Raw genomic sequence first — 21410 nt, forward strand, 5'->3', positions numbered from 1 at the left:
GGACGTGCCTCCTTTATCTTGGCTTTGGGTTAGAAGAGGGTCTAGTGCACTATGGCGTCTAGGAATTTGGGCTTCCTCTATTCCCGATTCCCATGCTGGGGTAAGCACCTGCCTGAGGCCCACCTGGCCAGGTAGCCCAGCCCTTCCACTGTGGCATTTCCAGCCTGAGGTTCTCAGGTGCTAGCTGAATTGGTAGATAATGGGAGAGTCGTCTGGACCCAAGAATGGGTCCAGGCCTGCGGGCAAGGCGGGCCGGATTGAGTCATCCCTGTGTGGGTGGGGCTCCCCCTCTCTTGAGTCACAGTAAACGCCTGCCGGGGCTGTCCCCATGGCTACAGGTTATTCTCTCCCAGCACTCCCCTGCCCCTTTATGGCAAAAAAAGGGGGGGGCAATTCCCCAAAAGAATAAGAAGTTCACCTGTGTGAGAATGACCTCACCCTTCCTTAGTTCACAAAAACAATTTTATTAACCCAGTAAGTGAAGACCCAGTCCCTTTCCACCCCCAACCCCCTCAAAAGGATGGGGTTGGGGAAGGGAGAAACCAGGGGTGGAAATGTCCCCCATCCCTCAACACAGAAGACTGGAGAGAGGACATGGGGCTGTGCAAATAGGTCACAGGAGGTGCATGTGGGGGGTAAAGGGACTATTAGACCAGAATGGCAGCTGAAGAGGAGGAAGCAGGGGAGGGTGGGGGATCTGTCGAAGACCCCGGGAAAACAAGAGGGGCTGGAGCTAGGGAGCCAAAGGAGGTGGGAAGTGTGGGGCTGGAGCTCAGAAGTGGGGTCCGTTCTGAGGCAGGTTGGTCCCTTGGCTCCCCTTCCTCATCACCCTCTTGCCCCTGAGTTTCATCCTCATCCTCATCCCCTGGACCCCGGTGGACAGGCTGCTTGCAGATGGGACAGGTCTTCCGGGTCTGGGTGAGCCAGGGGTCCACGCAGCGGCTGTGGTAGGCTGCAAGACACAGGAGGTGAGGCACCTGGCGCCCGTGGGGGTGGGGAGGCTAGGGGTGGGGGTGCAGGAAGTGAGGGCCTCACCGTGAGCACAGGGGAGTACTCTCAGCTTGTCCCCATCCTCGTACTCATCCAGGCAGATGGCACACACATCATACTGGTCTCCTGGAGCAGGAAGAAAGACCTTTCACTGAGCCATCCTGGACCAAGGCCCCCAAGAACTCTGGGAGGCCTGCGGTGGAGCTGAACCCTGCCAGTTTCGCTCCCTGGCTATACGGAGCCAGTAGAAGTGCTGAGAACGGGCAGGGTGAGGCCAGAGTAGGACACGAAGAACCTGGGGTTAGGAGGGAAGTGGGTTTCTGGTGGGGAGGTATAAGGGTGGGGAGATAGGCAGTGGGAGGAGCGGAAGTGGGGGCAGGGCTTCTGCTGTAGCCTTATTTGGGCACTGGAGGCTCCAGGGCCTAGAGACCCAACCCCTCCTTACCTGTTCCTTCCTTCTCACACCAACTTCTCCCCACTCCTTCCATTGCTCTGCTCTCTTAACTCCCTTAAGGGCAAGGTCGGTCCTCCATCTCTTCCCCCCCCCAACTCTTCCCCTTAGCCGTCTGTGCATTCCACCTCCTGCTCTGTTCCTGTCCTGACCTCACCGTGCGTGTGGGTAAAGAGAAGGAAAGCTGGCAGCCCAGGCTGCCACCTGCCACCTCTGCCCCTTGTCTCCTGAGCTCCAACTCCTTCAGCACAGGTGAGCTGTGGAAAGGCCCCGACTCTCCGCACACCCCTCACCCTTCTGATAGTCATGTGTAGGGATCTGTTTTAGTTGCTCTTTGGTCAGTCGATTCCGCTGGAGCCGCTTCCGGTGCTGGATACAACGGACTACCTGGGGAAAGGGGCCGTGGACAGATCCGATTTAGAGAACAAAACTGGGCAAATCCAGTACAACACCCCCTTGCCCCACCTCGCATGCACCAACCCAGTCTGGGTTTAAAGGCCTCAGCTCTTCCCATCACCCTCCCTGAGCTACTCACCATCACAGCTCCCATGGCCAGAACCAGCAGGCCCACGATGCCTGTGAAGGGGATGAGGTAATACCCCAGAGGGAAGCTATTGTCTGGGACCAGAAGCACCCGAGCCCTGGGAAAAGGAAGACCAGATCAGAGGAGCAGTAAAGGCAAACGGACAGGGTAGGTGGTGCTGGATGGGCCCACGGGTGGGGAAGGAGGTGGGAGGAAAGGCTAGAGGCAGAGTGAGAAGGACCTGAGGCTGAATGGCCGGGGCACGGAGGCATGGGCTCCAGGCTGGCATGGAAGGACTGAAGGCAGTGGAAGGAGGGATGTGTCCTACCCCTTCTCGTAGACAAAGAGGGCACGCAGGTACTCGGAGCTCCTCTCCCCAATAAACACAGATGGGATCCAGATCTGCTGCTGGATTTCCTCTGCGGGGATCAGTGCATGATGCTGCAGACCTGACCCTCCACTCAACTCCTTCCTAACCCTGGCACGCGGCTCTCCTGCTCCATCCCACCCCAAGGACTGTCGTTTTCCCTAAGCTCTCAGCCACACACAGCCCCAGCCCCAATCTCAGTCTGAGCTCTACTGAAAACCCGACTGTCCCGAAGCCCTGACCTTACCGCTGTCCCACACCATGTTCAGAAGCTCGTCAGAGTTCACGTTGTGCACCACAGCTGCACCATACCCTGCCTTCTGAGCATTCAGGACCTAAGGGGACAAGGCAGGGGATAAGGGGCCATCGTGGCCCTTGCCTCCCTTCATTCCTGTGCCTTTTGTCACCCTCAGCTTCCCAGCTCCCACTCCACATTCAGCAACCTTGAGGTCAAAGTTGCAGTCGAATCTTCGAAGCAGTGCAATAAAGACTGACCCGTTGACCGGGGCTGGGGGCGGAGGGGCAATGGGACTGCAGGCATTGGCTGGGTGAGCCTCCACAAGGAAGCCCTGGGGAGAGAAGCAAACAACAGCTGGATTTCACCTCCTTAGGTTCGGCTCCCCACAGGGGCCCACCAAGCATACTGGCTCCCCCATGCTGCACACACTGTCCCTCACTTCCTCACCCTGAGCATCCCCCCCCCCCCCCAGGCAGAAGTCCGCCTCCTGAAGTGTCAAGGACATCAAACAATACCCCTGGGCCAGACCTCCCATCATCCCTCTCCCTGTCCCAGAAGGGCTTATACCCCACACTCCAAGCTAATCCAAATTCTTCTGCCTTCCAGTTTCCCAGATCAGAAACTAACTCTCCACTCAGCCGAGTCACTCCCTCCCAAGCTCCATGTCCCATCCCCGTCTCCAGCACACACTCCCACAAAACATACTCCCCCCTGTTGAGAAAATGACAAGAGGCCCAAAATGGAGTCACTTGTGCTAAGCCCCACAGCACCAAACCAAGACTGACTCCCTAACTAAATTAGTTCCAGCCTCCCCCAGGAATGGAACTGGAAACCAGTCCATCTGGAATTAGAGCCGGTCAGAACTCTCGAGGTCAGAGGTCATCTGCCCCACACTCCCCTGCCGTCCCTTGAAGAGAGATGATCTTGCCACAGTCACCTCTCCGGCTAGCATGACTTACTCGTCCTGACACCTTGTGCCTACCAAAGTCTCATTTCCGCACAGTTCTTCCAAACTCCTTCCCATCTGCTAGATGGGATGCTGCCCGATTCATGAACTGTTGACTAAAGCCAATAAGCCCTTGAAAATTCCCACACTTACATTTTATTTTTAACCACGTTCGGTGATCCAGCCACCCATCTAACAAACAACTACACTGACACCTACGGCCGGACTGAGTGCTTGCTAGACGGCCGTCTTCACGATGAAATACCCCAAAACTGCTTATGTAACTTGATTCTCGCAATAACGCTGAGAAAACGTCTCTCATCCCATTTTACAGGAAAGCAAACTAAGCTGCAGGGAGGTAATTAACTCGCCCAACGTCATAAAACCCCAGAGCCGGCCCCAGAGACCCTGCTGGTAAGCGGCACTTTGCCCCGCTGTCATCTTCGTCTCCTTCCAGCGCCCGTCCAAGAGGACTCAGAGTTCCAGCAAGAGACTTTATGTCTTCTCCCTCCAGATTCTAAATCCCACCCTAGACGTGCTCCTGCGCGTGGTTCCGAACCTGCCTCCAGCTTCACGCAAGGGCAAGGCTCCTCAACTCCCTACCCAGAAGAGAGAGGCTCTAGGGAAACGGACAAAAGGGAAGGGAATCACCTGCAGTCCCTCCTGGCTCAGGGCAGCCCCAAAGAGAGCTGGCAGGTCTGCAAAGTCCATGCTGGCATTGTGGTCCGAGGTCTGCGGACGAGAGAGCCCGTGTTCCCGGGGCGCCTGCAACCCCGTCCTCCAACGCCCTTCCCCCACCCGCCCCTCGACTCACCGCTCGGATGAGCCCCCGCGCGGGGGACGCTCCCCACAGCACGGCGGCCACAACCACAGGAAGTGGGAAGGCCGCGGGGTGCATGGCAGCGGGCGGGGAGAGACTTAGGAGGCCGCGTCCCGGTAGCAGGGGCAGAAGCGATGCTCTGCGCCCTCTCCGCCCCTCCTTCAGGATCCCAGGGGTCCACCCACCCCCAGGCCCCACTTCCCAGCTACATGGGGGCGCGGGGGAGGCACCCCGAGTCCGGGAGTGGGGCACCCAACCCGGTTAGTGGAGCACGGAGGGAAGCACTAAATGTATCCTTCTCGGGTACGGGGACAAAATAGGGATGGGGGACGGAGGCAAGCACAGGTGACAGAAAAACTTCGGCCAGGGTGGGGGCGCTCGAGGAGGCGGGACTTCCGGGCAGGTGAGCTGTCTTCCTCGCTGCTGGGAAAGGGCTTCCGGGAAGCAAAGTCAGGCCGCCTCCAGCATTGGCCGCTCACGAGGAAGGACTTCCGGTCCTAAAAGGCCCGTTAAAAAAAGGTTAGGGGCGGAGGAAGTGCCTTTGCAGATGCAGCGAGCGCCGAAGCCCCAGAAGACGATCTAGTCGTTCCCCTGTCATGCCCCGGATCTCGGAGCTGCCCGATTTACAAACCTCTCCACCCTCTCTGGCCGCCGCCGCGGCTGCCGTATCTTCAGGTCTCGCGAGAATCCTCCCCACACTTTCCCTCCCACCAGCCGAACGCTTGCTGCGTCTATCGCGAGAGAACCGCTCCCCCCTGCCCCCCGCCCCGACTCTGGCTTCCCTAGCTCACTCTGTCTCGCGAGATCTCCTGACACCCTCTTTATTTTCCCGCGAGTCCATTTCGGCGAAAAGTGCGTCTAAGCTATGGCTTCCTAAACCAGCCACACCCCTTCCCGCGCCTCTCCTCGAAGCCCCGCCTCCGGCCCCGCCTTCCTCCCGGCCGCCTTTGCGCCGCGCGCCTGCGCCGGCTTCCAGCTGGGGCTGGACCCAAGAGCCGGAGGGGCGCGCGCGCGCGCCCTCGGCCCTGTTGCGCGCGCGGTGTCACCTTGGGCGCGAGTGGGGCCGCGCGCGCACAGGACCCGAAGCCGAGAGCCACTGAGCGGCGATGGCGGCCACGGCGAGTCCCGGGGCCGGCGGGATGGACGCGAAGCCCCGCACGTCCCCTAAGTCCGTCAAGTTCCTGTTCGGGGGCCTGGCCGGGTAAGCTCAGGCCCCAGGGTTGGGAAGGGAGGAGGAAGGGAGGAAGGGACGGTGCAAGGAACCGGGCCCGGTTCATCTCCGGGTCGGTGGCAGGGAACCGAGCCGGCACGGGGTCACCGCGGTTCCAGGCATATTGCCGAGGTTCTCATGGGCCGCCGGGACCTGTTCACCCATTGCGGGGTCTCTGTTGGGCTGCGTGCAGGCTCCTTACAAGACCCCACCGGACCACTTGAATTTCCCAGCCTATTGCTTGGCTCTCTGGGGTCGTGTGGGGTTCCAGGTCCCTGCATGGCTCCTGTCGGGCTAGGTGAAGCCCCAGGTCATGAATGCCCACCTCCTCTCCCTGGGCTGGACTGCAGGCAGTTCCAGATCTCTGCTTGACCCCCTCAGAGCTGCGTGGAGCGCTTTCGTTGCAGACCACTGGACTTTTCAGACCCTTGGCGCTTGGCACAGGCGGAGACTTACACTCACAGCCACTAGCCTCCTGAACACTTAGTTCATCACGTGGCAGGCCTGGCACTTTGTGACCCCTCGTTGCCAGGTTCCAGAGAGCACTGGTAGGTAATCAAGAGACACCTGGCCCTGGACTCTGCTTCTGTCTTCTTCCAGGATGGGAGCTACAGTGTTCGTGCAGCCGCTCGATCTGGTGAAGAACCGGATGCAGCTGAGTGGGGAAGGAGCCAAGACACGAGAGTATAAAACCAGCTTCCATGCCCTCACCAGCATCCTGAGGGCAGAAGGGCTGAGGGGCATTTACACTGGGTACTGGAGCCACGGGATACAGGGTGGGGGGGTAGGGGAAGGGCTTGCGGCTCCAGACCCTGGCCTGATGCACTGACCCCTTCGCTCCCCAGGCTGTCGGCTGGCCTGCTGCGCCAGGCCACCTACACCACTACCCGCCTTGGCATCTACACGGTGCTGTTTGAGCGCCTGACGGGGGCTGATGGTACACCCCCTGGCTTTCTGCTGAAGGCCCTGATTGGCATGACTGCAGGTGCGACTGGTGCCTTTGTGGGAACACCAGCTGAGGTGGCTCTTATCCGCATGACCGCTGACGGCCGGTGAGTTCCAGGCCTGAGTCTGCCCCAGCTCCATTCCCTGGGATCTACAATCAAAGGACTAACTCTTATTCCTGGTCTGGAGCAGAGCATTAACGTCCGTGTTCTGGCCCCCCTTTCTTTGCTCCTGTGGGGCAGGGTGGTCTATCCTGAACTTGGCCTCTCCCCACCTTCCCACCAGGCTTCCCCCTGACCAGCGCCGTGGCTACAAAAACGTGTTTAATGCCCTGATTCGAATCACCCGGGAGGAGGGGGTCCCCACGCTGTGGAGGGTGAGTGAAGGGGCTGGAGATTTTGGGGGGAGTAAAGGGGCAGGTCTTGGCCGTCTCTGACACCACAACCCCCCCATCCCCGCCCCCGCAGGGCTGCATCCCTACCATGGCTCGCGCCGTTGTGGTCAACGCCGCCCAGCTTGCCTCCTACTCCCAGTCCAAGCAGTTCTTACTGGACTCAGGTGAGCCCCGGAGCAGGGCGCTGGGGCCTGGCCTGGCTCGGCTGGCTCCGCGCTGACTGCCGCCGCTGCTTCGCCCCCAGGCTACTTCTCCGACAACATCCTGTGCCACTTCTGCGCCAGCATGATCAGCGGCTTGGTCACCACTGCCGCCTCCATGCCCGTGGACATCGCCAAGACCCGGTGAGTGTGCTGGCCGGTGCCCGGACACGGACGGCAGGGCCTGCTTTGTGCCTCTCATGCCCCTGCCTCCTCTCGTGCAGGATCCAGAACATGCGGATGATTGACGGAAAGCCGGAGTACAAGAACGGGCTGGTGAGGAAGCGGGCTGGGGGCTCGGGCGGGCTCGGGCTGGAGGATGGGATGCTCTGGGAGGGCGGAGAGGGTCGTGGGGGAGACGGACACGGCCCGGGAAGCCAGGTTCTAGCGCCCGCGCCCTGCCCGCCCGTGTAGGACGTGCTGGTGAAGGTCGTGCGCTATGAGGGCTTCTTCAGCCTCTGGAAGGGCTTCACGCCGTACTACGCCCGCCTGGGCCCCCACACCGTCCTCACCTTCATCTTCTTGGAGCAGATGAACAAGGCCTACAAGCGTCTCTTCCTCAGTGGCTGAGGCAGGCGAGGGGCCCGGGGCCGGGGTGCCAGGGCTCCCACTTACCCGCTGCTCCCACAGTCAGTGCGCCCCTGGGGGCCTGGACTCTGCTGCCCTGCGCCCGTCTATTTATTTTCCCTCCACAGTGTGGTTCCCTCCTCTGCGGTAAAGGACTCTGGTCTGTCCTACCCCTGCGCCACCTTGCCCTACTTGTCCTGACCTCACGACCTCTCTGCCCCTGGCTGTGCCCGCGGGGAGAGCTGGGAAACTGCCTGAAGATTTCCGGCCTCCTCTTGGGTGTTAGTTGCACGGCACGTAGGGCAGTGGAAGATCCCCCTTCTCGGGCAAACCAAGGCAGGGCTGAGGGGACCGGAGATGGCAGCAGCCGTCAGGATGGCCAAAAGGTCTGCAGCGGGAGGATGTGACCCTCCCTCCACCTCACTTGGGACGTGATCAATAAATTGGAATGATGACACCACCCCCAGATCTGGGTAGTTGTGGGGGCGGGAGGGGAGGAAGCTGGACAGAGAGGTGGAAGTCCCAGGAGACCAGGAACTGGAGTTCTAAAGAAAAGGTATTTAAGAAAAGGCACTTGCCCGTTTCATGCAGGTGCTATGTCGGTCTGTCTTGGTGCAGCGACAGCAGCAGCAGCCAACAGGTAAGGAGAACCAGAACTCAGGCCCTGCGTGTTGCTTCCCAGCCACTCGCCCAAGAACGTCGGAGGCACGGGTGATCTCACCTGATCCCCAGGAAATGCCTCCGTGCCCTGGTGGCTTGGGCAGGGGACGGGAAGGCTGAGCTGTGGGGGCAGGTGCCCTGAGCCGGGAGGCTTGAGAAGACTGGGCGGTGGGGGGGCATTGGCCAGAGACTTGATCGGAGCCCCACCCTGTGGAGAGTGATGTGTGCTTCCCAGGCCCTGCCTCAAGGAGCCCAAAAATCTCCCGGGGTGTCAAAGGGCACAGGAAGGTCAACTGGAAGGAGGGCTGGGCAGTGTGAGGCCCGAAGTCGTCTGAGCCTGGCCAGGGGACAGGCAGGCGGCAGGTGGGAACTGTCCCCTTGGCAGAGCCTCCTCAAGACGAGGAGAGGGGGAGAGGAGGAGTTCGGCAGCTCGGCGCCCCAGCTGGGCCCTCCCACCTCTGCCCCTCCTCTTACTCCGGGCGCTTGCTGGCCTGGGTCACAGTGGCTGCTCTGAGACACCGGGAACCTGGGCGTTATCCTTACGAGGTTCCAAGTGCAGAGGGGAAGATGGCTCAGGGGCAGGTGGGGGCAGAGAGGAGCAATGGGCCGCTGCAGGGTAATGCGAGGCACCCGGCCCAGCCTGGAGGGAGAGCCGTGCTGGTGGCACCTGCCCGACGGAGAGCAAAGCCTCAGAGGGGAAACCCCGGGGTGGGGCAGGGCGGAGGTGGGGTGAGGCAGGTGATCTCGAAGCTTGCAATAGCGGGAGCATGGGTCGTGGAGCACCTGTCATAAGAAGTCAGCCGGGTGAGTGGGCACAGGCCCCTGACGGCCAAGCTCCAGATTTGTCCTCTCTCCAGGGGAGACCTCAAGCAGGAGAGGAGCGGTCAGCTTTTCAGGCTTGCGTCATCTGGAGAAGGGGGGTTCTCGAGCCAGGAAGGTTCAGCTTCCACCGCATTCTCTGGGCCCCAGGCCTTGGTTTGGGCTGGAGACGGCACAGGGGAGACAGCGTGCCTGGCGTGGTGAGGGGAAACGGCGGAATCTAGGGGAGCTGGTGAGAAGTGGGTTCTAGCGTGCGAGCAGGACACTTGAGTGAGACGGCTTGGTCATCAGTAAAACCCATCACAGTGGCCCAAGCCGCCAGGCCCACACCCACCTGGCCGCTGGGCAGGTCGGGAGGCCGCAGGTGCGGGCAGGTGCCCACCTTGGCTCCTAGTCGGCTGGGGGCAGGTGCGCCTCGGCAGTGGCCACTCCAGGGAGACTTAGAGGTTTTGAGCTGGAGGTAATGCTTGAGGTGGCCTGGTGGTCGGCCCCCCAGGAGGAGAGGGGGCACCCCAGGCAGGGGGTGCAGACTGCTGAACTTTTGTGGGCGACTGATCCAACTCTGGTGGGGGCAGGTGGGGCTTCGGACGTGCGAATGACAGGTGCCCCGGACACTTCGCCTCTAAAGGAAACTCCGGTGTTTTGAAGTTATTTTTTTTATTCCACAAATAATATGCAAGGGTGTACAACTAGAAATGTCCAACAGAGGAAAAGAAAAGAAAACCACCATGTTTCTGCTCCCCAGGGACTATCAGGGCTCACATCTCGATACAGCGCTTTCCCAGTTCCCTCCGGTACACGCGTGTGAGATTCCTGCTCTGTTCCCTTTGCTGTTTCCAAACTTCCCCCAAGGTGATGGTAACAACCTAGTGGTTTGCGACCCTCTCCTGCAGCATAGGGAGCTTTGTTCTAGGGCCCACCCCGCTCTTCTCCACCCCTGCTCCTTCGAGGAGGTGGTTCATGTGGTCCGAAGAGGAGGCTTCTGATAAAGGAAAAGTAGCTAAGTCTCCCCGGACCCTGTGCTCCTTGCCCACCCCTCCCCCCCAGCTAGATCCCAGTAGGAAAGCCCATCACAGCCTCTGCAGGTCCCCAAACCACCCACCCTCAGAGGCTGTGGCCAGAGTACCTAATGCCCACTGTTCCCAGCAGGTCCTGACCCCGACCCAGACTCAGGGCTGAGGGCCGCCGTCCTGCCCGCAGAGGCCCCACACGGCCATTGGCCCGCACCCACAGGAAGAGGCTAGAGCGGAAAGTGGGGAGTGACCCTTGAAGGAAGAGCAGCCAGGCCCGGGGCATGGTCACTTGCTTTCCCCTCTGCAGCTCCAGGTGCGTGGTGTGCGTGGCTGTGGCGGGGGCCTGTGGCTCCGCGTGCCGGGTCCAGGCCAGCAGCGAGATGAGGACCACAGAGGCAAACAGAAGCCAGAGGAGACCCAAAATATAGAAGCCCAGAGGGAGGAGACAGCAGAAGTCAGGGTTGAGCAAGGGGTCATTTCTGGAGCTCTCCAAATTCCCTTGAACCACCTCGTGGGCCTTTGGGAGGTGGGCAGGTGAGGTGGGGGCTGGGTATTCCAAGATAGCAGGGAGTGAGGGTGATTCTGGCATCTTGAAGAATGTGGTCAGTTCAGAGAGGATTGGGGTCGTGGTGGACTCCGGGGTGGTGGGGATGGTTGGAGTTGTGGTGGGCTCCGGGGTGGTGAGGGTCGTGGTGGGGGTCATACTGGGGGTCGTGGTGGACTCTGGGGTGGTGGGGGTCGTATTGGGGGTCGTGGTGGGCTCTGGGGTGGTGGGGGTCGTACTGGGGGTCGTGGTGGGCTCTGGGGTGGTGGGGGTTGTACTGGGGGTCGTGGTGGGCTCTGGGGTGGTGGGGGGTGTACTGGGGGTCGTGGTGGGCTCTGGGGTGGTGGGGGGTGTACTGGGGGTCGTGGTGGGCTCTGGAGTGGTGGGGGTTGTACTGGGAGTCGTGGTGGGCTCTGGGGTGGTGGGGGGTGTCGTGGGTTCCAGGCTGGCGGTGGGCATGGGGAGCTCTGATGTGGTCGGGGTTGTGGTGGAGGGCATGGGGGGCTTTGGGGTGGTCGGGATCGTGGTGGAGGGCGGGGGGTGGGGCATGGGTGTGCTGGGCTCTGGGGCAGTTGGGAATGTGCTCTGTGTCTCAGTGGACTCTAGGGTGGGAGACAGACGGGGCGTCTGGTCCAGAGAAGCAGTGGCTGCTGAGTGGAGTGGGGCCCAGTGGGTTGTGTGGGCTCTGGTGTTGGTGGAGAACCTGGCCACGGCCCTCGTGGCCGTTACCTTTCCCACCTCTTCCTCTCCGTAGTCGTCGTAGTCTAGGTCATCCCCATCCCCAAGACTGGGGCAGCCCTTCCCTTGGTAGGTGTGGACGGGTGTGTTGGCCACGTTGACGCATCGCACGCTGTCCACGTTGGGAGTCATGGCCTTGACGTCTACGCCCTCCTTCCATAAGTAGACATTATTCTCGTTGTCCTGCAGCCAGCGAGTGAAATAGAGGATCTCGCAGTCGCAGGACCAGGGGTTGTTGTGGAGAAAAGCGAAAGGCAGGAGGTGGTCCCCAAAGAAGCCCTTCGGAACGGTGCGCAGCCAGTTTCCTTGGAGGTAGAGGGTGTCGAGTTCGCCCACCCCATCCAGGAGCCCCTGGGGCAGCTCGTTCAACTTGTTGTCGGCCAGGTTGAGCTTCCTCAGCTGGGGCACCGGCGCCAGGAGCCCCGGGGGCAGAGTCTTGAGCTTGTTGCCTCGCAGGTAGAGCTCGTGCAGGCCGCTCAGGCCATCGAGGGCGCCAGGAGACAGCGAGGTCAGCTCGTTGTAGGAGACGTCCAGGGTGGTGAGGGCCGGCAGTGCCCGGCCCAGCGCGGGCAGGCTCTTCAGCTTATTGTAGGAGAGGTCCAGGGTCTCCAGCCGGGGCAGCGAGCCCGCGATCTGCAGGCTGGTCAGCTGGCTTTGGCGCAGGTGAAGCTGTGCGAGCTGAGCCAGAGAGCCCACGGACGCTGTGGAGAAGGTGCCCAGGGGGTTCTCGCCCAGGTGCAGGATGGCCGTGTCTTCCGGCAGACCTGGAGGCAGCGCCTTCAGCCCCCTGTTGTCACAGTTCACTTCCACCTGGCTGGTCACCTGGGAGACCTCACAGACCAACTGGGGGTGCGAAGGGCGCGGCAGCAGGAGCAGCAACAGGAGGAGAGGCATGGGGACCTGGGGGTCAGGGGGACACGGGCAGGGGAGTGGGCACCTCGTGGGCACTGGCCATTATTCCTCCAGACTCTAGTTCCTGCTGCAGCCTTGGGGATCCCTCCAGAAACTCAGCCCCCCTACTCCTGTCCTCCCCACTGCCCTCTCCCACCCTTGCCCCCCGAAGCCAAAACCGCTAGCCCCATGTCCTTGGTTCTTATCCATCCCTCAGCAGCCCCGTCCCCCAGCCCCAAGTCCAGCTTACGGGCAGGCAGAAGAACCTCCGAGGGCACAGCGTCTGTTGCAGGGTGTGACTCTGTCCTGCTCTCTTCCAGCTCCAGGGAGGGCTGAGCAGGGGCAGGAAGGCGATGGGGATGGGGAGGAAATGCCAGCCTGATAGCGACTCCCTCCTGTGACCTGGGAACAGTGTCCCTCCCGGACACAGGCCCTTATCACCTCCTTCCACAGCTGTCCCCAGCCCTCCTTGTGGCTCCCTTCTCCCACTCTCCATCTCCACAGGGCGGATTGGGAGTGGACTCCTCCAACCACCACTGTCCCCGGATTCTAAACCTCTCCAGCTGCCACTCACTTCCCCTTCCCAGTTGCCAATTTTAACCCTTACCGCCCTCTGCCTTTCCCCCTCTCTAGCATGGTTCCCTCCAACCCACTGGCTCTGTTGTGGCCAAGGTCACCAGTGTCCCCCAGCCCTCTATACCCACTGGACACTTCATTATGATCTTACTTGTTTTCTGCAGCCTGCATACCCGCGGCCTCTCCTACCTTGGGACTCATGCCACTCATTTTCCTCTTCTCTGGCTGACCTTTCTCAGTCTTTGTAGATTCCTCTTCCTCCGGCCTTCATGGGAAGTCAGCCTTCCCCCAGAGTTTGGTCTCTGGCCCTCTCCCTTTCTTGCGCTGCACAAACACCGATGTTACCCTCATTCATTCCCTTGCTTTCAACAACCATACACCCACCCCAGTGACTCAACTTTACTCTGACCCAGACCCCGCTCCAGAGACCCAAGCATCTAGGTCCTACTGCCTTTTGGATTCCTTGGATGACCTGTAAACATTAAAACAATATGTTCAAAGCTAAGCTCACCTCTCTCCACATAGCTAACCCTCCTGTGTCGTTCAGCCCAGTGCATGGTACCATCATCCGCCCATTCGGCCACTCAGTCGATACAAACAATCCCTGCTAGTCATCCTTAACTCCTTCCCTCCTTCATCCCCATCCAACCTGTCACCAAGTCCTGCTGATTTTACCTCCTAATCTCTCCGAAACCCACTTCTCTCTATCCCCATCATTTCCAATCCAGGACACCAGCTCTTCACTACGGCTTCACTGGAACAGCCTCCCACCTGATCTCCTGACACCCTGACCCCCTTTCTCCCCATCCCCCATGGAGTGGTCTTCAAGAACGGCCTCCCTGGCCTCCCTGCCCCCCTGACATGACCTACAGGGTCCTATGTGATCTGACCCTTGCCTACCTGTCCAGCCCCATCTCTTACACTCCACCTTTCACTCTAGAAGATAATTTTCTTTCTTTCTTATGCTTGGACTATGTTCTCACCTCTTACCCTCTTCTGCCCAACCCTTACGTATCTGGAAAGCCCCAGCCCTGAATGTCTTCTCTGGAAAGCCTTTTACGTCCTCCCAAGACTTGGGCGGCCTGGTTGGCTCAGTGGGTGGAGCGTGTGACTCTTGATCTTGGGGTCATGAGTGCAAGCCCCATGTTGGGTGTAGAGATGACTTCAAAACAAAACAGAACTTCCCAAGACCAAGTGAGGTGCCGATTTCAGAGACGGCCACCATGTCTGTGGGTCCACCACCCCCTCTCATGATTAAATGTCCCACCCACTCTCCCCCGGAAGAGACGTCGTGCAACCACGTCTGCTCCCTTCACCACTGGGGACACGTGAGCCGAATGCAGTTAATCCGTAGCTTTGACATTTATGTAACTTGCCCACTGCAAAAAGTACTTGAGAACATGGAGAAAATGAGGACTCAAGCATCTGGAAGTGTGGTGAGAAGTTGCAGAGAGAGAGAGAGAGAGAGAGGCTGTGAGGTGGAGTGGAGCCCCTGGAGCTATTGATTGTTGATGTATTGGGGTTTTTCGTTGTAAGCAACAGAAAATGTCCTTGGTGAGGATGAATAGGAATTTGTTAAACGTTCATTGGCCACTTCCTAGACTTCCCAGTAAGGGCCAGAGAACCAGACTTGGAACTGTGTAGCCCGGAACAGAACCAGGCTGCAGAACCAGTCTGGTGAGGAAAACTCGACTCCTGCTCCAAGACCAGTCACTGAGCTGGAGCCTCCGTGTTCGCACAACCTCCCTGCACAGAGACAGCCTCCTGGACCACCCCTCCTCCTTTGTGGTACCAGCTCGATTCAAAGTCTGGGTGTCGGTCGGCTTAGTCAAATGCCTGTGACCCAGCTGTGAGGAAGTCTGGGAAAGCAAGTCTGGCGGTTTCAGCCTCTGTAATAGGAGGCCGATTCCGCTTCTCCAAACATTCCTAAATTGAAGGCTTCTGCAGACACAGAAAAGGGGTTCATCTGCTTTGGGACCTACTGAAATGATCCTGTGTTTCATTTTCTTCACATGTTAAAGTTCTGAATTTTTTTTTTTTCTAATTTCACATCTTTGAAGGCTGGGGATTAACACTACTTGGCTATTATGAATTATTCTTTTAATATAATTCTAGGTTGGTTTGCTCATATTTTACTTAGAGCTCTTAAATCTAAGTTAGAAAATAGAAGTGGCTCATAGGTTTCTTTTGAGGGGCTTTGTCTTTTTCTGTTTTTTTGGTTTGTTTTTTACCAGAGTTATGCTGGCTTTAGAAATTAAGTTGGAAAATTTTATATTCTCTGAAAAAGTTAGAGATCGTAGGGGTTTTCCGTTGAATTCGGGGTTGGTGAAATTCACCTATAAAACCATCTGGACTTGATGCCATTTGGGGAATAGCTTCTGGAATACCTTTCCAATTTCTATAATTTTTGGTCTGTTGAGATTTCCTGAGTCAATTTTGATAATTGATAGTTTCTCATAAAATATCTTTCATGTGGCTATTCAAATTTAGTATTGCAGGTTTGAACACTTAAACTTTTATCATTTGTTAAAATCTCCATTTGGGAGTTATGACCCCTTGTCTTTTCTCTCTTTCTCCCCATTCCCTCTTTTTTTCCTCACTGGACTTGCCAAAGGTGAGTCTATTTTATTGGGCTAGCCAAACAACCAGATTTGTTAAAAAAGATTTTATTATTTATTTGATAGAGATAGTGAGAGAGCACAGCAGGGGGAGCAGTAGGCAGAGGGAGAGGGAGAAGCAGACTCCCCGCTGAACAAGGAGCCCGATGCGGGGCTTGATCCCAGGACACTGAGATCATGACCTGAGCCGAAGGCAGACGCTCAACCGACTAAGCCACCCAGGTGCCCCAAAGAACCAGATTTATTAGTTTTACTAGTCAATTGCTTTTTTCCCCCTCTTGGATGATGAATGTCTGCTTCCACCTTTAATAATTCTTCATACTTTGAGCTTATTTTCCTGTTCTCTTCCTACCTTCTTGAGTTGAAATTTTTAGTTCATTTATTTTCCATCTTTCTTGCTTTTCAAGTAAATCCACTTAATTCATACTTTTCATCCGAGTACTGCTTTGTACCACTTAACATGTTTTATCATGTAATACCCAAGGGAAATATGTATAATTTTTTAATGCAGCATTCATGCCTCTTAGGTAAGAGGACCCCAGTTTCCTTTTGGGAGATCTCATCTCCTCAGATGAGTACAGACTTGATAAGAGTATGGAAGTAGGCACGCTGCCCTCTCACTTTGGAAACCCCAATGTCTTTGGAAGCTCCTTCCACCGGGTACTTCCTGTCACCACCTGAGTTTAGCTCCAGGATGTAACCTTATCACGGACAACTGTTCTCCCTGTCCTAGGTTTTCAAATGGTGACTGTGGTGACAAGAAAAGAGAAAATAGAACTGGACAGCATTCATTTCAAGAAAGTGCTCAGGAAAAGTGTAGAGTGGTTCCTCCTACAAAGGTCCCATTGCTACCTGATTCCGGAGCAGTCCTGGATTGTCATGTTGACTTGTACCCGGTGAGCCCTGCATCTTTCCAACAAGTCTCTGTTGCATTAAGTTAGGCAGAGTTGATCTCATCCAAAGAATTCGACTCAGTGCTCTAGCTGTGGTTCATTTTTAAAGAGTTTGTGCGGGAGACATTCGTTGGACATCTGCTCAAGATCCACTCAACTTTTCTTTCTTTTCTCTCTCTCTCTTTTTTTTAAAGATTTTATTTATTTATTTGACAGAGGTAGAGACAGCCAGTGAGAGAGGGAACACAAGCAGGGGGAGTGGGAGAGGAAGAAGCAGGCTCCTAGCAGAGGAGCTCGATGTGGGGCTCGATCCCATAACGCCGGGATCACGCCCTGAGCCAAAGGCAGACGCCCAACCGCTGTGCCACCCAGGCGCCCCTTCTTTCTTTTCTCTTGAAAAATTACTCCGACTCAGTCCTTAGGGTTCTTGTGGGAATGATTCTATTCCAGCTGCATAAGCAGACCTCAGCCAGTCATGGGGCCCAAGCAACTAGCCTGATATAAGCTGGTCAGGGTATCCGGTGGTCCGAGTGAAAGTGGTCCAGGGACAGAAACAAAGTAAGTGGGTCATAACAGACTCCGCACTGAGTTTGGAGCCTGACATGGGGCTCGATCCCACGACCCTGAGATCAAGACCCAAGCCAAAATCAAGAGGCAGACACTCCACTGACTGAGCCACCCAGGCACCTCTCTTTGTGTCATTCTTTGGGTTTGTCCTATTTGGGATTTACTTGGCTTCTTGCATGTCTGTTTATGTTTCTTTACAAATTTGGGTAGTCTCTTGGGGCACCTGGGTGGCTCAGATGGTTAAGTGTCTGCCTTTGGTTCATGTCATGATCTCCAGGTCCTGGGATCGATCCCCACATCGGGCTCCCTGCTCAACATGGTAGATGTTTTATTAGAGTCCCAGAGCTTCCCGAGACTTTTTTTTTTTAAGATTATTTATTTTAGAAACAGAGAGAGAACACAAATGAGAGGGGGAGGGGCAGAAGTTAGAGGGACAAGCAGACTCCCTGCTGAGCATGGACGCCCAACCCAGGGCTTGATCCCAGGACCCTGAGATCCTTTTTTTTTTTTTTTAAGATTTTTTATTTATTCATTTGAGAGAGAGAGTGAGAGCACAAACAGGGGTGGGGCAGAGGCAGAGGGAGAAGCAGGCTCCCTGCTGAGCAGGGAGCCCCATGCAGGACTTGATCCCAGGACCCCGGGATCATGACGTGAGCCGGAGCCAGATGCCCAACCAACTGAGCTACCCAGGAACCCCAGGACCCTGAGATCCTGACCTGCGTTGAAATCAAGAGTCAGAGGCTGCACCGACTGAGCCACCCACGCGCCCCCCCCCCAACTTTTTTGAAGTCTGTTTTCTCTCTGTTGTTTGGAAAGGGTAGTTTCTATAGTTGTATCTTCCAGCTCACTGATTCTTTTCTCTGTTCCCTCCATTGTGCTGCGGGGCCCACTCCCTGAGCTTTAATTTCAGCCGTCCCGCCTTTCAGTGCTACAGTCTTCCTCTGGGTCGTCTTTAGATCTTCCGTGCCGTTGCTGAAGTCAGGTCTGCATCGGTTTCAAGCGTGTCCATAACGTCTCGTTAAAGCATTTATATCGTGCCTGCTTTGAAATACTTCCCAGAGAATCCTCACACCTCCGTCCTCGGTGTTGGCAGCTATTGGTTGTCTTTGTCATTCATTTCGAGGTCTTTGCAGTTCCTGGTATGAGGAATGACTTTTTTTTTTTTTAATGGAAACGTGGCCATTTTTGTATGGTTTTATGAGAGTCTGGGCCTAAAATCTTCTGTTCTAGCTGGCTTTTTCTGACACTGCTCTGGCAAGAAAAGGTGCCACCAGGTGGAATTAGAAGTTCAAGCCCCCCCTTCTGTTGACATCTGCTGGGGTGAGGGTGGGGGTCTCAGCTCCCCGCGCGGTCCCTGCAGCCTCCTAAGTGAGGAAACGAGTGACCGCCCTAACCCACCTGGCCTCCCCTGAGGCCCCGCAGCGGGGAAGGGAAGGGGTGCCTGGCCACTGCCTGGGATGGAAATCCAGGCTCCCCCGTGGCTACCGGCCAGCTTTGGTAAAGTCCCTGCCCCCCTGCTTGGCCTTCCCAGAGAGCTCCCCACCCTGGTAGGGATGTTGGGGCATCTCATGATGAGCCTGGGGAGGGCAGAACTCTAGGCTCACCCTTTGGCCTTTGTAGGTGTGGGTGTGGCCACACTTTGTGGTATTTGCCTGGAATAGAGTGGTGATTTTCTGAGTTCTTTTTTTTTTTTTTAAGATTTTATTTATTTATGTGACAGAGAGACAGCCAGCAAGAGAGGGAACACAGCAGGGGAGTGGGAGAGGAAGAAGCAGGCTCCTAGCGGAGGAGCCCGATGTGGGACTCGATTCCGGAATGCCAGGATCACGCCCTGAGCCGAAGGCAGACGCTTAATGACTGCGCTACCCAGGCGTCCCAGTGATTTTCCGAGTTCTGCCTCATTAGGCTATTCCTTGCCTGGTGCTTTGGCTAGAGAGAGCAGGCTTTTGTTGGGGCTTTATCTTCTTCTTCTTCTTCCTCTTCCTCTCCTCCTCCTCCTCCCTTTTCCCCCTCCTCCTCTTCTTCCTCCTTCTTTCTTCTTCTTTTCCTCCTTCTCCTCCTCCTCCTCCTCCTCCTCCTCATTATTATTATTATTATTATTTTGTCTGAGCCTGTATCCAGGTTGCTGACTCCTTCACCTCTTGTGTTTATATCGAATGTTCCAGAGTTTAGTTGGACGTAATGGGCCAAACAGGGAAAAGCGCATCTACTCCATCTTCCCAGAAACAGAAATCTCCCCGGTGGCGCTGGCTACTTTTTCCTGAAAACTTCTCAATTTCCCACGGTTGGCAATAAACATACCACGTGAGGGTTAGTTTTATGTATCAGCTTGGGCCAGACTCACCATTTGTGAACATGTTGTCTCATTTTGCTTTATCACTCTTTCTCAAGTGTTTTTTCCTGAACTGAGACGAACGTGGAGACATCGTGTCCCTTTGTCACTAACATTTCCATGTGTGTTTCCTAAAAACAAAGACATTTTCTTACATAACTGCAGTGTGCTTGTTAATTTCAGGAAATTCAGTACCGATGCAATGATATTATCCAATCTACAGTTCATGTTCCCATCTTGCCGATTGTCCAAAAAATGTCCTTTAGAGCTGCCCCCCTCCCCCACTCCAGCGCAGGAGCCCCCCACCCCAGGACTACAGCTCTTTTATTTCCTATAGTTCCGTAAACTGTCTTTATTCTTTGGACTTTGACATTTTTGAAAGCCACAGTCCAGTAATTACATCGAATGTCCCTCGATTGTGTAGAATTTCCCTCTGTCTGTCTGATGTTTCTCGTGCTTGGATTTGGGGGGGGGGGTTCCTGGCGTGACTATGACAGATGTGATGTGGCTTTCTGGGGGCAATCGTATCAGGAAACACTTTATATCTCTTTGACCTGTTTCTGGCGATGCTGACTTTGATACGTGGTGAAGGTGGAATCCGCCGCGCTCTCCCACGGGCAAGATCCCGTTTTTCCTTTTGTCTCTAAGAAGCCCTTTTGTGGGGAGATATTTTGACGCTATGCAAAATATCCTGTTCCCAATTAAACTAGGCCTATAAGGTGTAGCAGCCATTGATGACCCTTGCGTGATTCGATTATTGCCGGAAATCTTGAAAAACCCTTTTTAGGTGGTTTACATGTATTCTTTTTCCTTGTAACCGGAAGAACCCAGCTAAAACAAAACATTAGAATTGGAAGTGAGGTTTTACAGAACTGACCCCGAGTGTCATCAGGTGGAATGGACGGTTTCCAGCCAGTGTTTGCTCACCAAAGCCACTAACTGGACCATCTCCGGGGGTCTCTTGGGCTCTAAGGATGGGCCCCTCGGTGGGACGGTGGTGGAGCTGGAATTCCAGGAGGGAAACTGGTCTTTGAGCTCTCCAGGCTGGGTTCGTTACTGTGTTGTAAATTCCTACAGCCCTGCCCAAGCTATTGTCATGCTTTGTGTGAACCGCCAACCGTCTCCTCCTCCAGCTGGCAAACTTCCGGGCCAGAAGCACCGCGCGTGCTCTAAAGGGGTAGACACTGTTGCGTGCCCTGGAAGAGGATGACCCCGTCCAGTACGACGTCTCCTTTGGCTCCTCTCTCTGTCTCCTGCCTGACGTTTATATGCTTCCGTTAGTATCTTCCTATCATAGCCTTACCAAGGATCCCGCCAAAACCCTACCTGCACTCCTGCTGAAAGACAGCACTCCCGGGGAACGCACCCCTCTGTTCCCTCGCTCAGCAGCGCTGGGTCCCCCACGCTCCGTGGACAGCTCGCTCCCTGCTCCGATGTCTGGTGCTTGAATAAAAGTGCCTTGTGATGTCCTTTGTTGCAGAAATTCCTAATTGTAATGTATTCAGGCCGTCAATGTGTCCTTTTATGGTTTGTGGTATTGGTATCTTGTTTCAGAAAATCCCACCCCAAGGTCAGAAAAATACTCTCCCACCTTCTCCTCTTTAGCCTTATAGTTTTACCGTTGTTTTAAAGTCTTTAATCCCCCTGGAGTTTACTTTTGCATGTGGTGTGACGTAGGAATGCAGCTTTCCTTCTTTTTTTCTCCACAGAGGGAGGCAACTGCTTACCTTGTCTGCTGATCTAACCTGTCCTTCTTGATGTCACCCCACTGTTCGCCCGTAACCACCCTTCTGTGTGCACACGGGCGGCTCCTCTGCTCTTATCGCTTCCCATAGTTTGTCAGCAACTAAGCAATGTCAGCTGTGTCCTTCTGTATTTTATATATTTGTTTGTTGTTGCTTATTTGTTATAACTTCTGTGGTATGTTTTAATATCTGGCAGGGTGATTCCTTCCCCTCTTCTTTTTCAAAACTGATGTGGCGATTCATGGACCTTTTTTTTTTTTTAAAGACTTTATTTATTTATTTGACAGAGAGAGAGAGACAGACACCCAGCGAGAGGGGGAACACAAGCAGGGGGAGTGGGAGAGGAAGAAGCAGGCTCCCCGC

At 55.9% G+C, this 21410-nt stretch overlaps 3 protein-coding genes across 5 annotated transcripts; 1 reads left to right on the top strand and 2 right to left on the bottom strand.

Moving 5' to 3' along the window:
* Nucleotides 1-447: 447 nt before the first annotated feature.
* Nucleotides 448-5257, bottom strand: RNF167 (ring finger protein 167). Of its 3 annotated transcripts, none has more exons than XM_008687938.2 (10): nt 5127-5257; nt 4330-4832; nt 4167-4247; nt 2775-2900; nt 2579-2666; nt 2293-2383; nt 1977-2082; nt 1735-1828; nt 1036-1116; nt 448-952 (listed from the first exon to the last, which is right to left on the bottom strand). In XM_008687938.2, exons 2-10 carry the CDS (start codon nt 4411-4413, stop codon nt 648-650), a joined length of 1056 nt encoding a protein of 351 aa, XP_008686160.2. In that variant the 5' UTR covers nt 4414-4832; nt 5127-5257; the 3' UTR covers nt 448-647. The 3 variants fall into 3 exon arrangements, with proteins under 3 accessions (XP_008686160.2, XP_040485810.1, XP_040485811.1); XM_040629876.1 differs by lacking the exon at nt 5127-5257 and adding an exon at nt 4967-5117; XM_040629877.1 differs by lacking the exon at nt 2775-2900.
* Nucleotides 5258-5292: 35 nt separating this feature from the next.
* SLC25A11 (solute carrier family 25 member 11) lies at nt 5293-8111 on the top strand. Its single transcript, XM_040629878.1, has 8 exons — nt 5293-5536; nt 6146-6298; nt 6391-6597; nt 6776-6866; nt 6958-7048; nt 7129-7228; nt 7309-7360; nt 7499-8111. The coding sequence occupies exons 1-8, from the start codon at nt 5442-5444 to the stop codon at nt 7652-7654; spliced, it is 945 nt and encodes a 314-aa protein (XP_040485812.1). The 5' UTR covers nt 5293-5441; the 3' UTR covers nt 7655-8111.
* Nucleotides 8112-9770: 1659 nt separating this feature from the next.
* Nucleotides 9771-12765, bottom strand: GP1BA (glycoprotein Ib platelet subunit alpha). The gene is made up of 2 exons (XM_040629883.1): nt 12567-12765; nt 9771-12325 (listed from the first exon to the last, which is right to left on the bottom strand). Exon 2 carries the CDS (start codon nt 12317-12319, stop codon nt 10235-10237), a length of 2085 nt encoding a protein of 694 aa, XP_040485817.1. The 5' UTR covers nt 12320-12325; nt 12567-12765; the 3' UTR covers nt 9771-10234.
* Nucleotides 12766-21410: the final 8645 nt, after the last annotated feature.

The sequence above is a fragment of the Ursus maritimus genome, unplaced genomic scaffold (assembly GCF_017311325.1).
Source record: "Ursus maritimus isolate PB19 unplaced genomic scaffold, ASM1731132v1 scaffold_14, whole genome shotgun sequence".
Classification (NCBI taxonomy): domain Eukaryota; kingdom Metazoa; phylum Chordata; class Mammalia; order Carnivora; family Ursidae; genus Ursus; species Ursus maritimus.

What these genes read in the sequence shown, in the direction of transcription:
- RNF167 (XM_008687938.2), bottom strand. Translation starts at nt 4,413, where the DNA reads ATGCACCCCGCGGCCTTCCCACTTCCTGTGGTTGTGGCCGCCGTGCTG. An exon ending in ACTGCAACTTTGACCTCAAG is followed by an intron (nt 2,667 to 2,774) that starts GTTGCTGAATGT and finishes TTGTCCCCTTAG; the next exon opens with GTCCTGAATGCTCAGAAGGC. An exon ending in TACACATGACTATCAGAAGG is followed by an intron (nt 1,117 to 1,734) that starts GTGAGGGGTGTG and finishes TTCCTGCTCCAG; the next exon opens with GAGACCAGTATGATGTGTGT.
- SLC25A11 (XM_040629878.1), top strand. Translation starts at nt 5,442, where the DNA reads ATGGCGGCCACGGCGAGTCCCGGGGCCGGCGGGATGGACGCGAAGCCC. An exon ending in CTGAGGGGCATTTACACTGG is followed by an intron (nt 6,299 to 6,390) that starts GTACTGGAGCCA and finishes TTCGCTCCCCAG; the next exon opens with GCTGTCGGCTGGCCTGCTGC. An exon ending in GCAGTTCTTACTGGACTCAG is followed by an intron (nt 7,049 to 7,128) that starts GTGAGCCCCGGA and finishes CTTCGCCCCCAG; the next exon opens with GCTACTTCTCCGACAACATC.
- GP1BA (XM_040629883.1), bottom strand. Translation starts at nt 12,319, where the DNA reads ATGCCTCTCCTCCTGTTGCTGCTCCTGCTGCCGCGCCCTTCGCACCCC.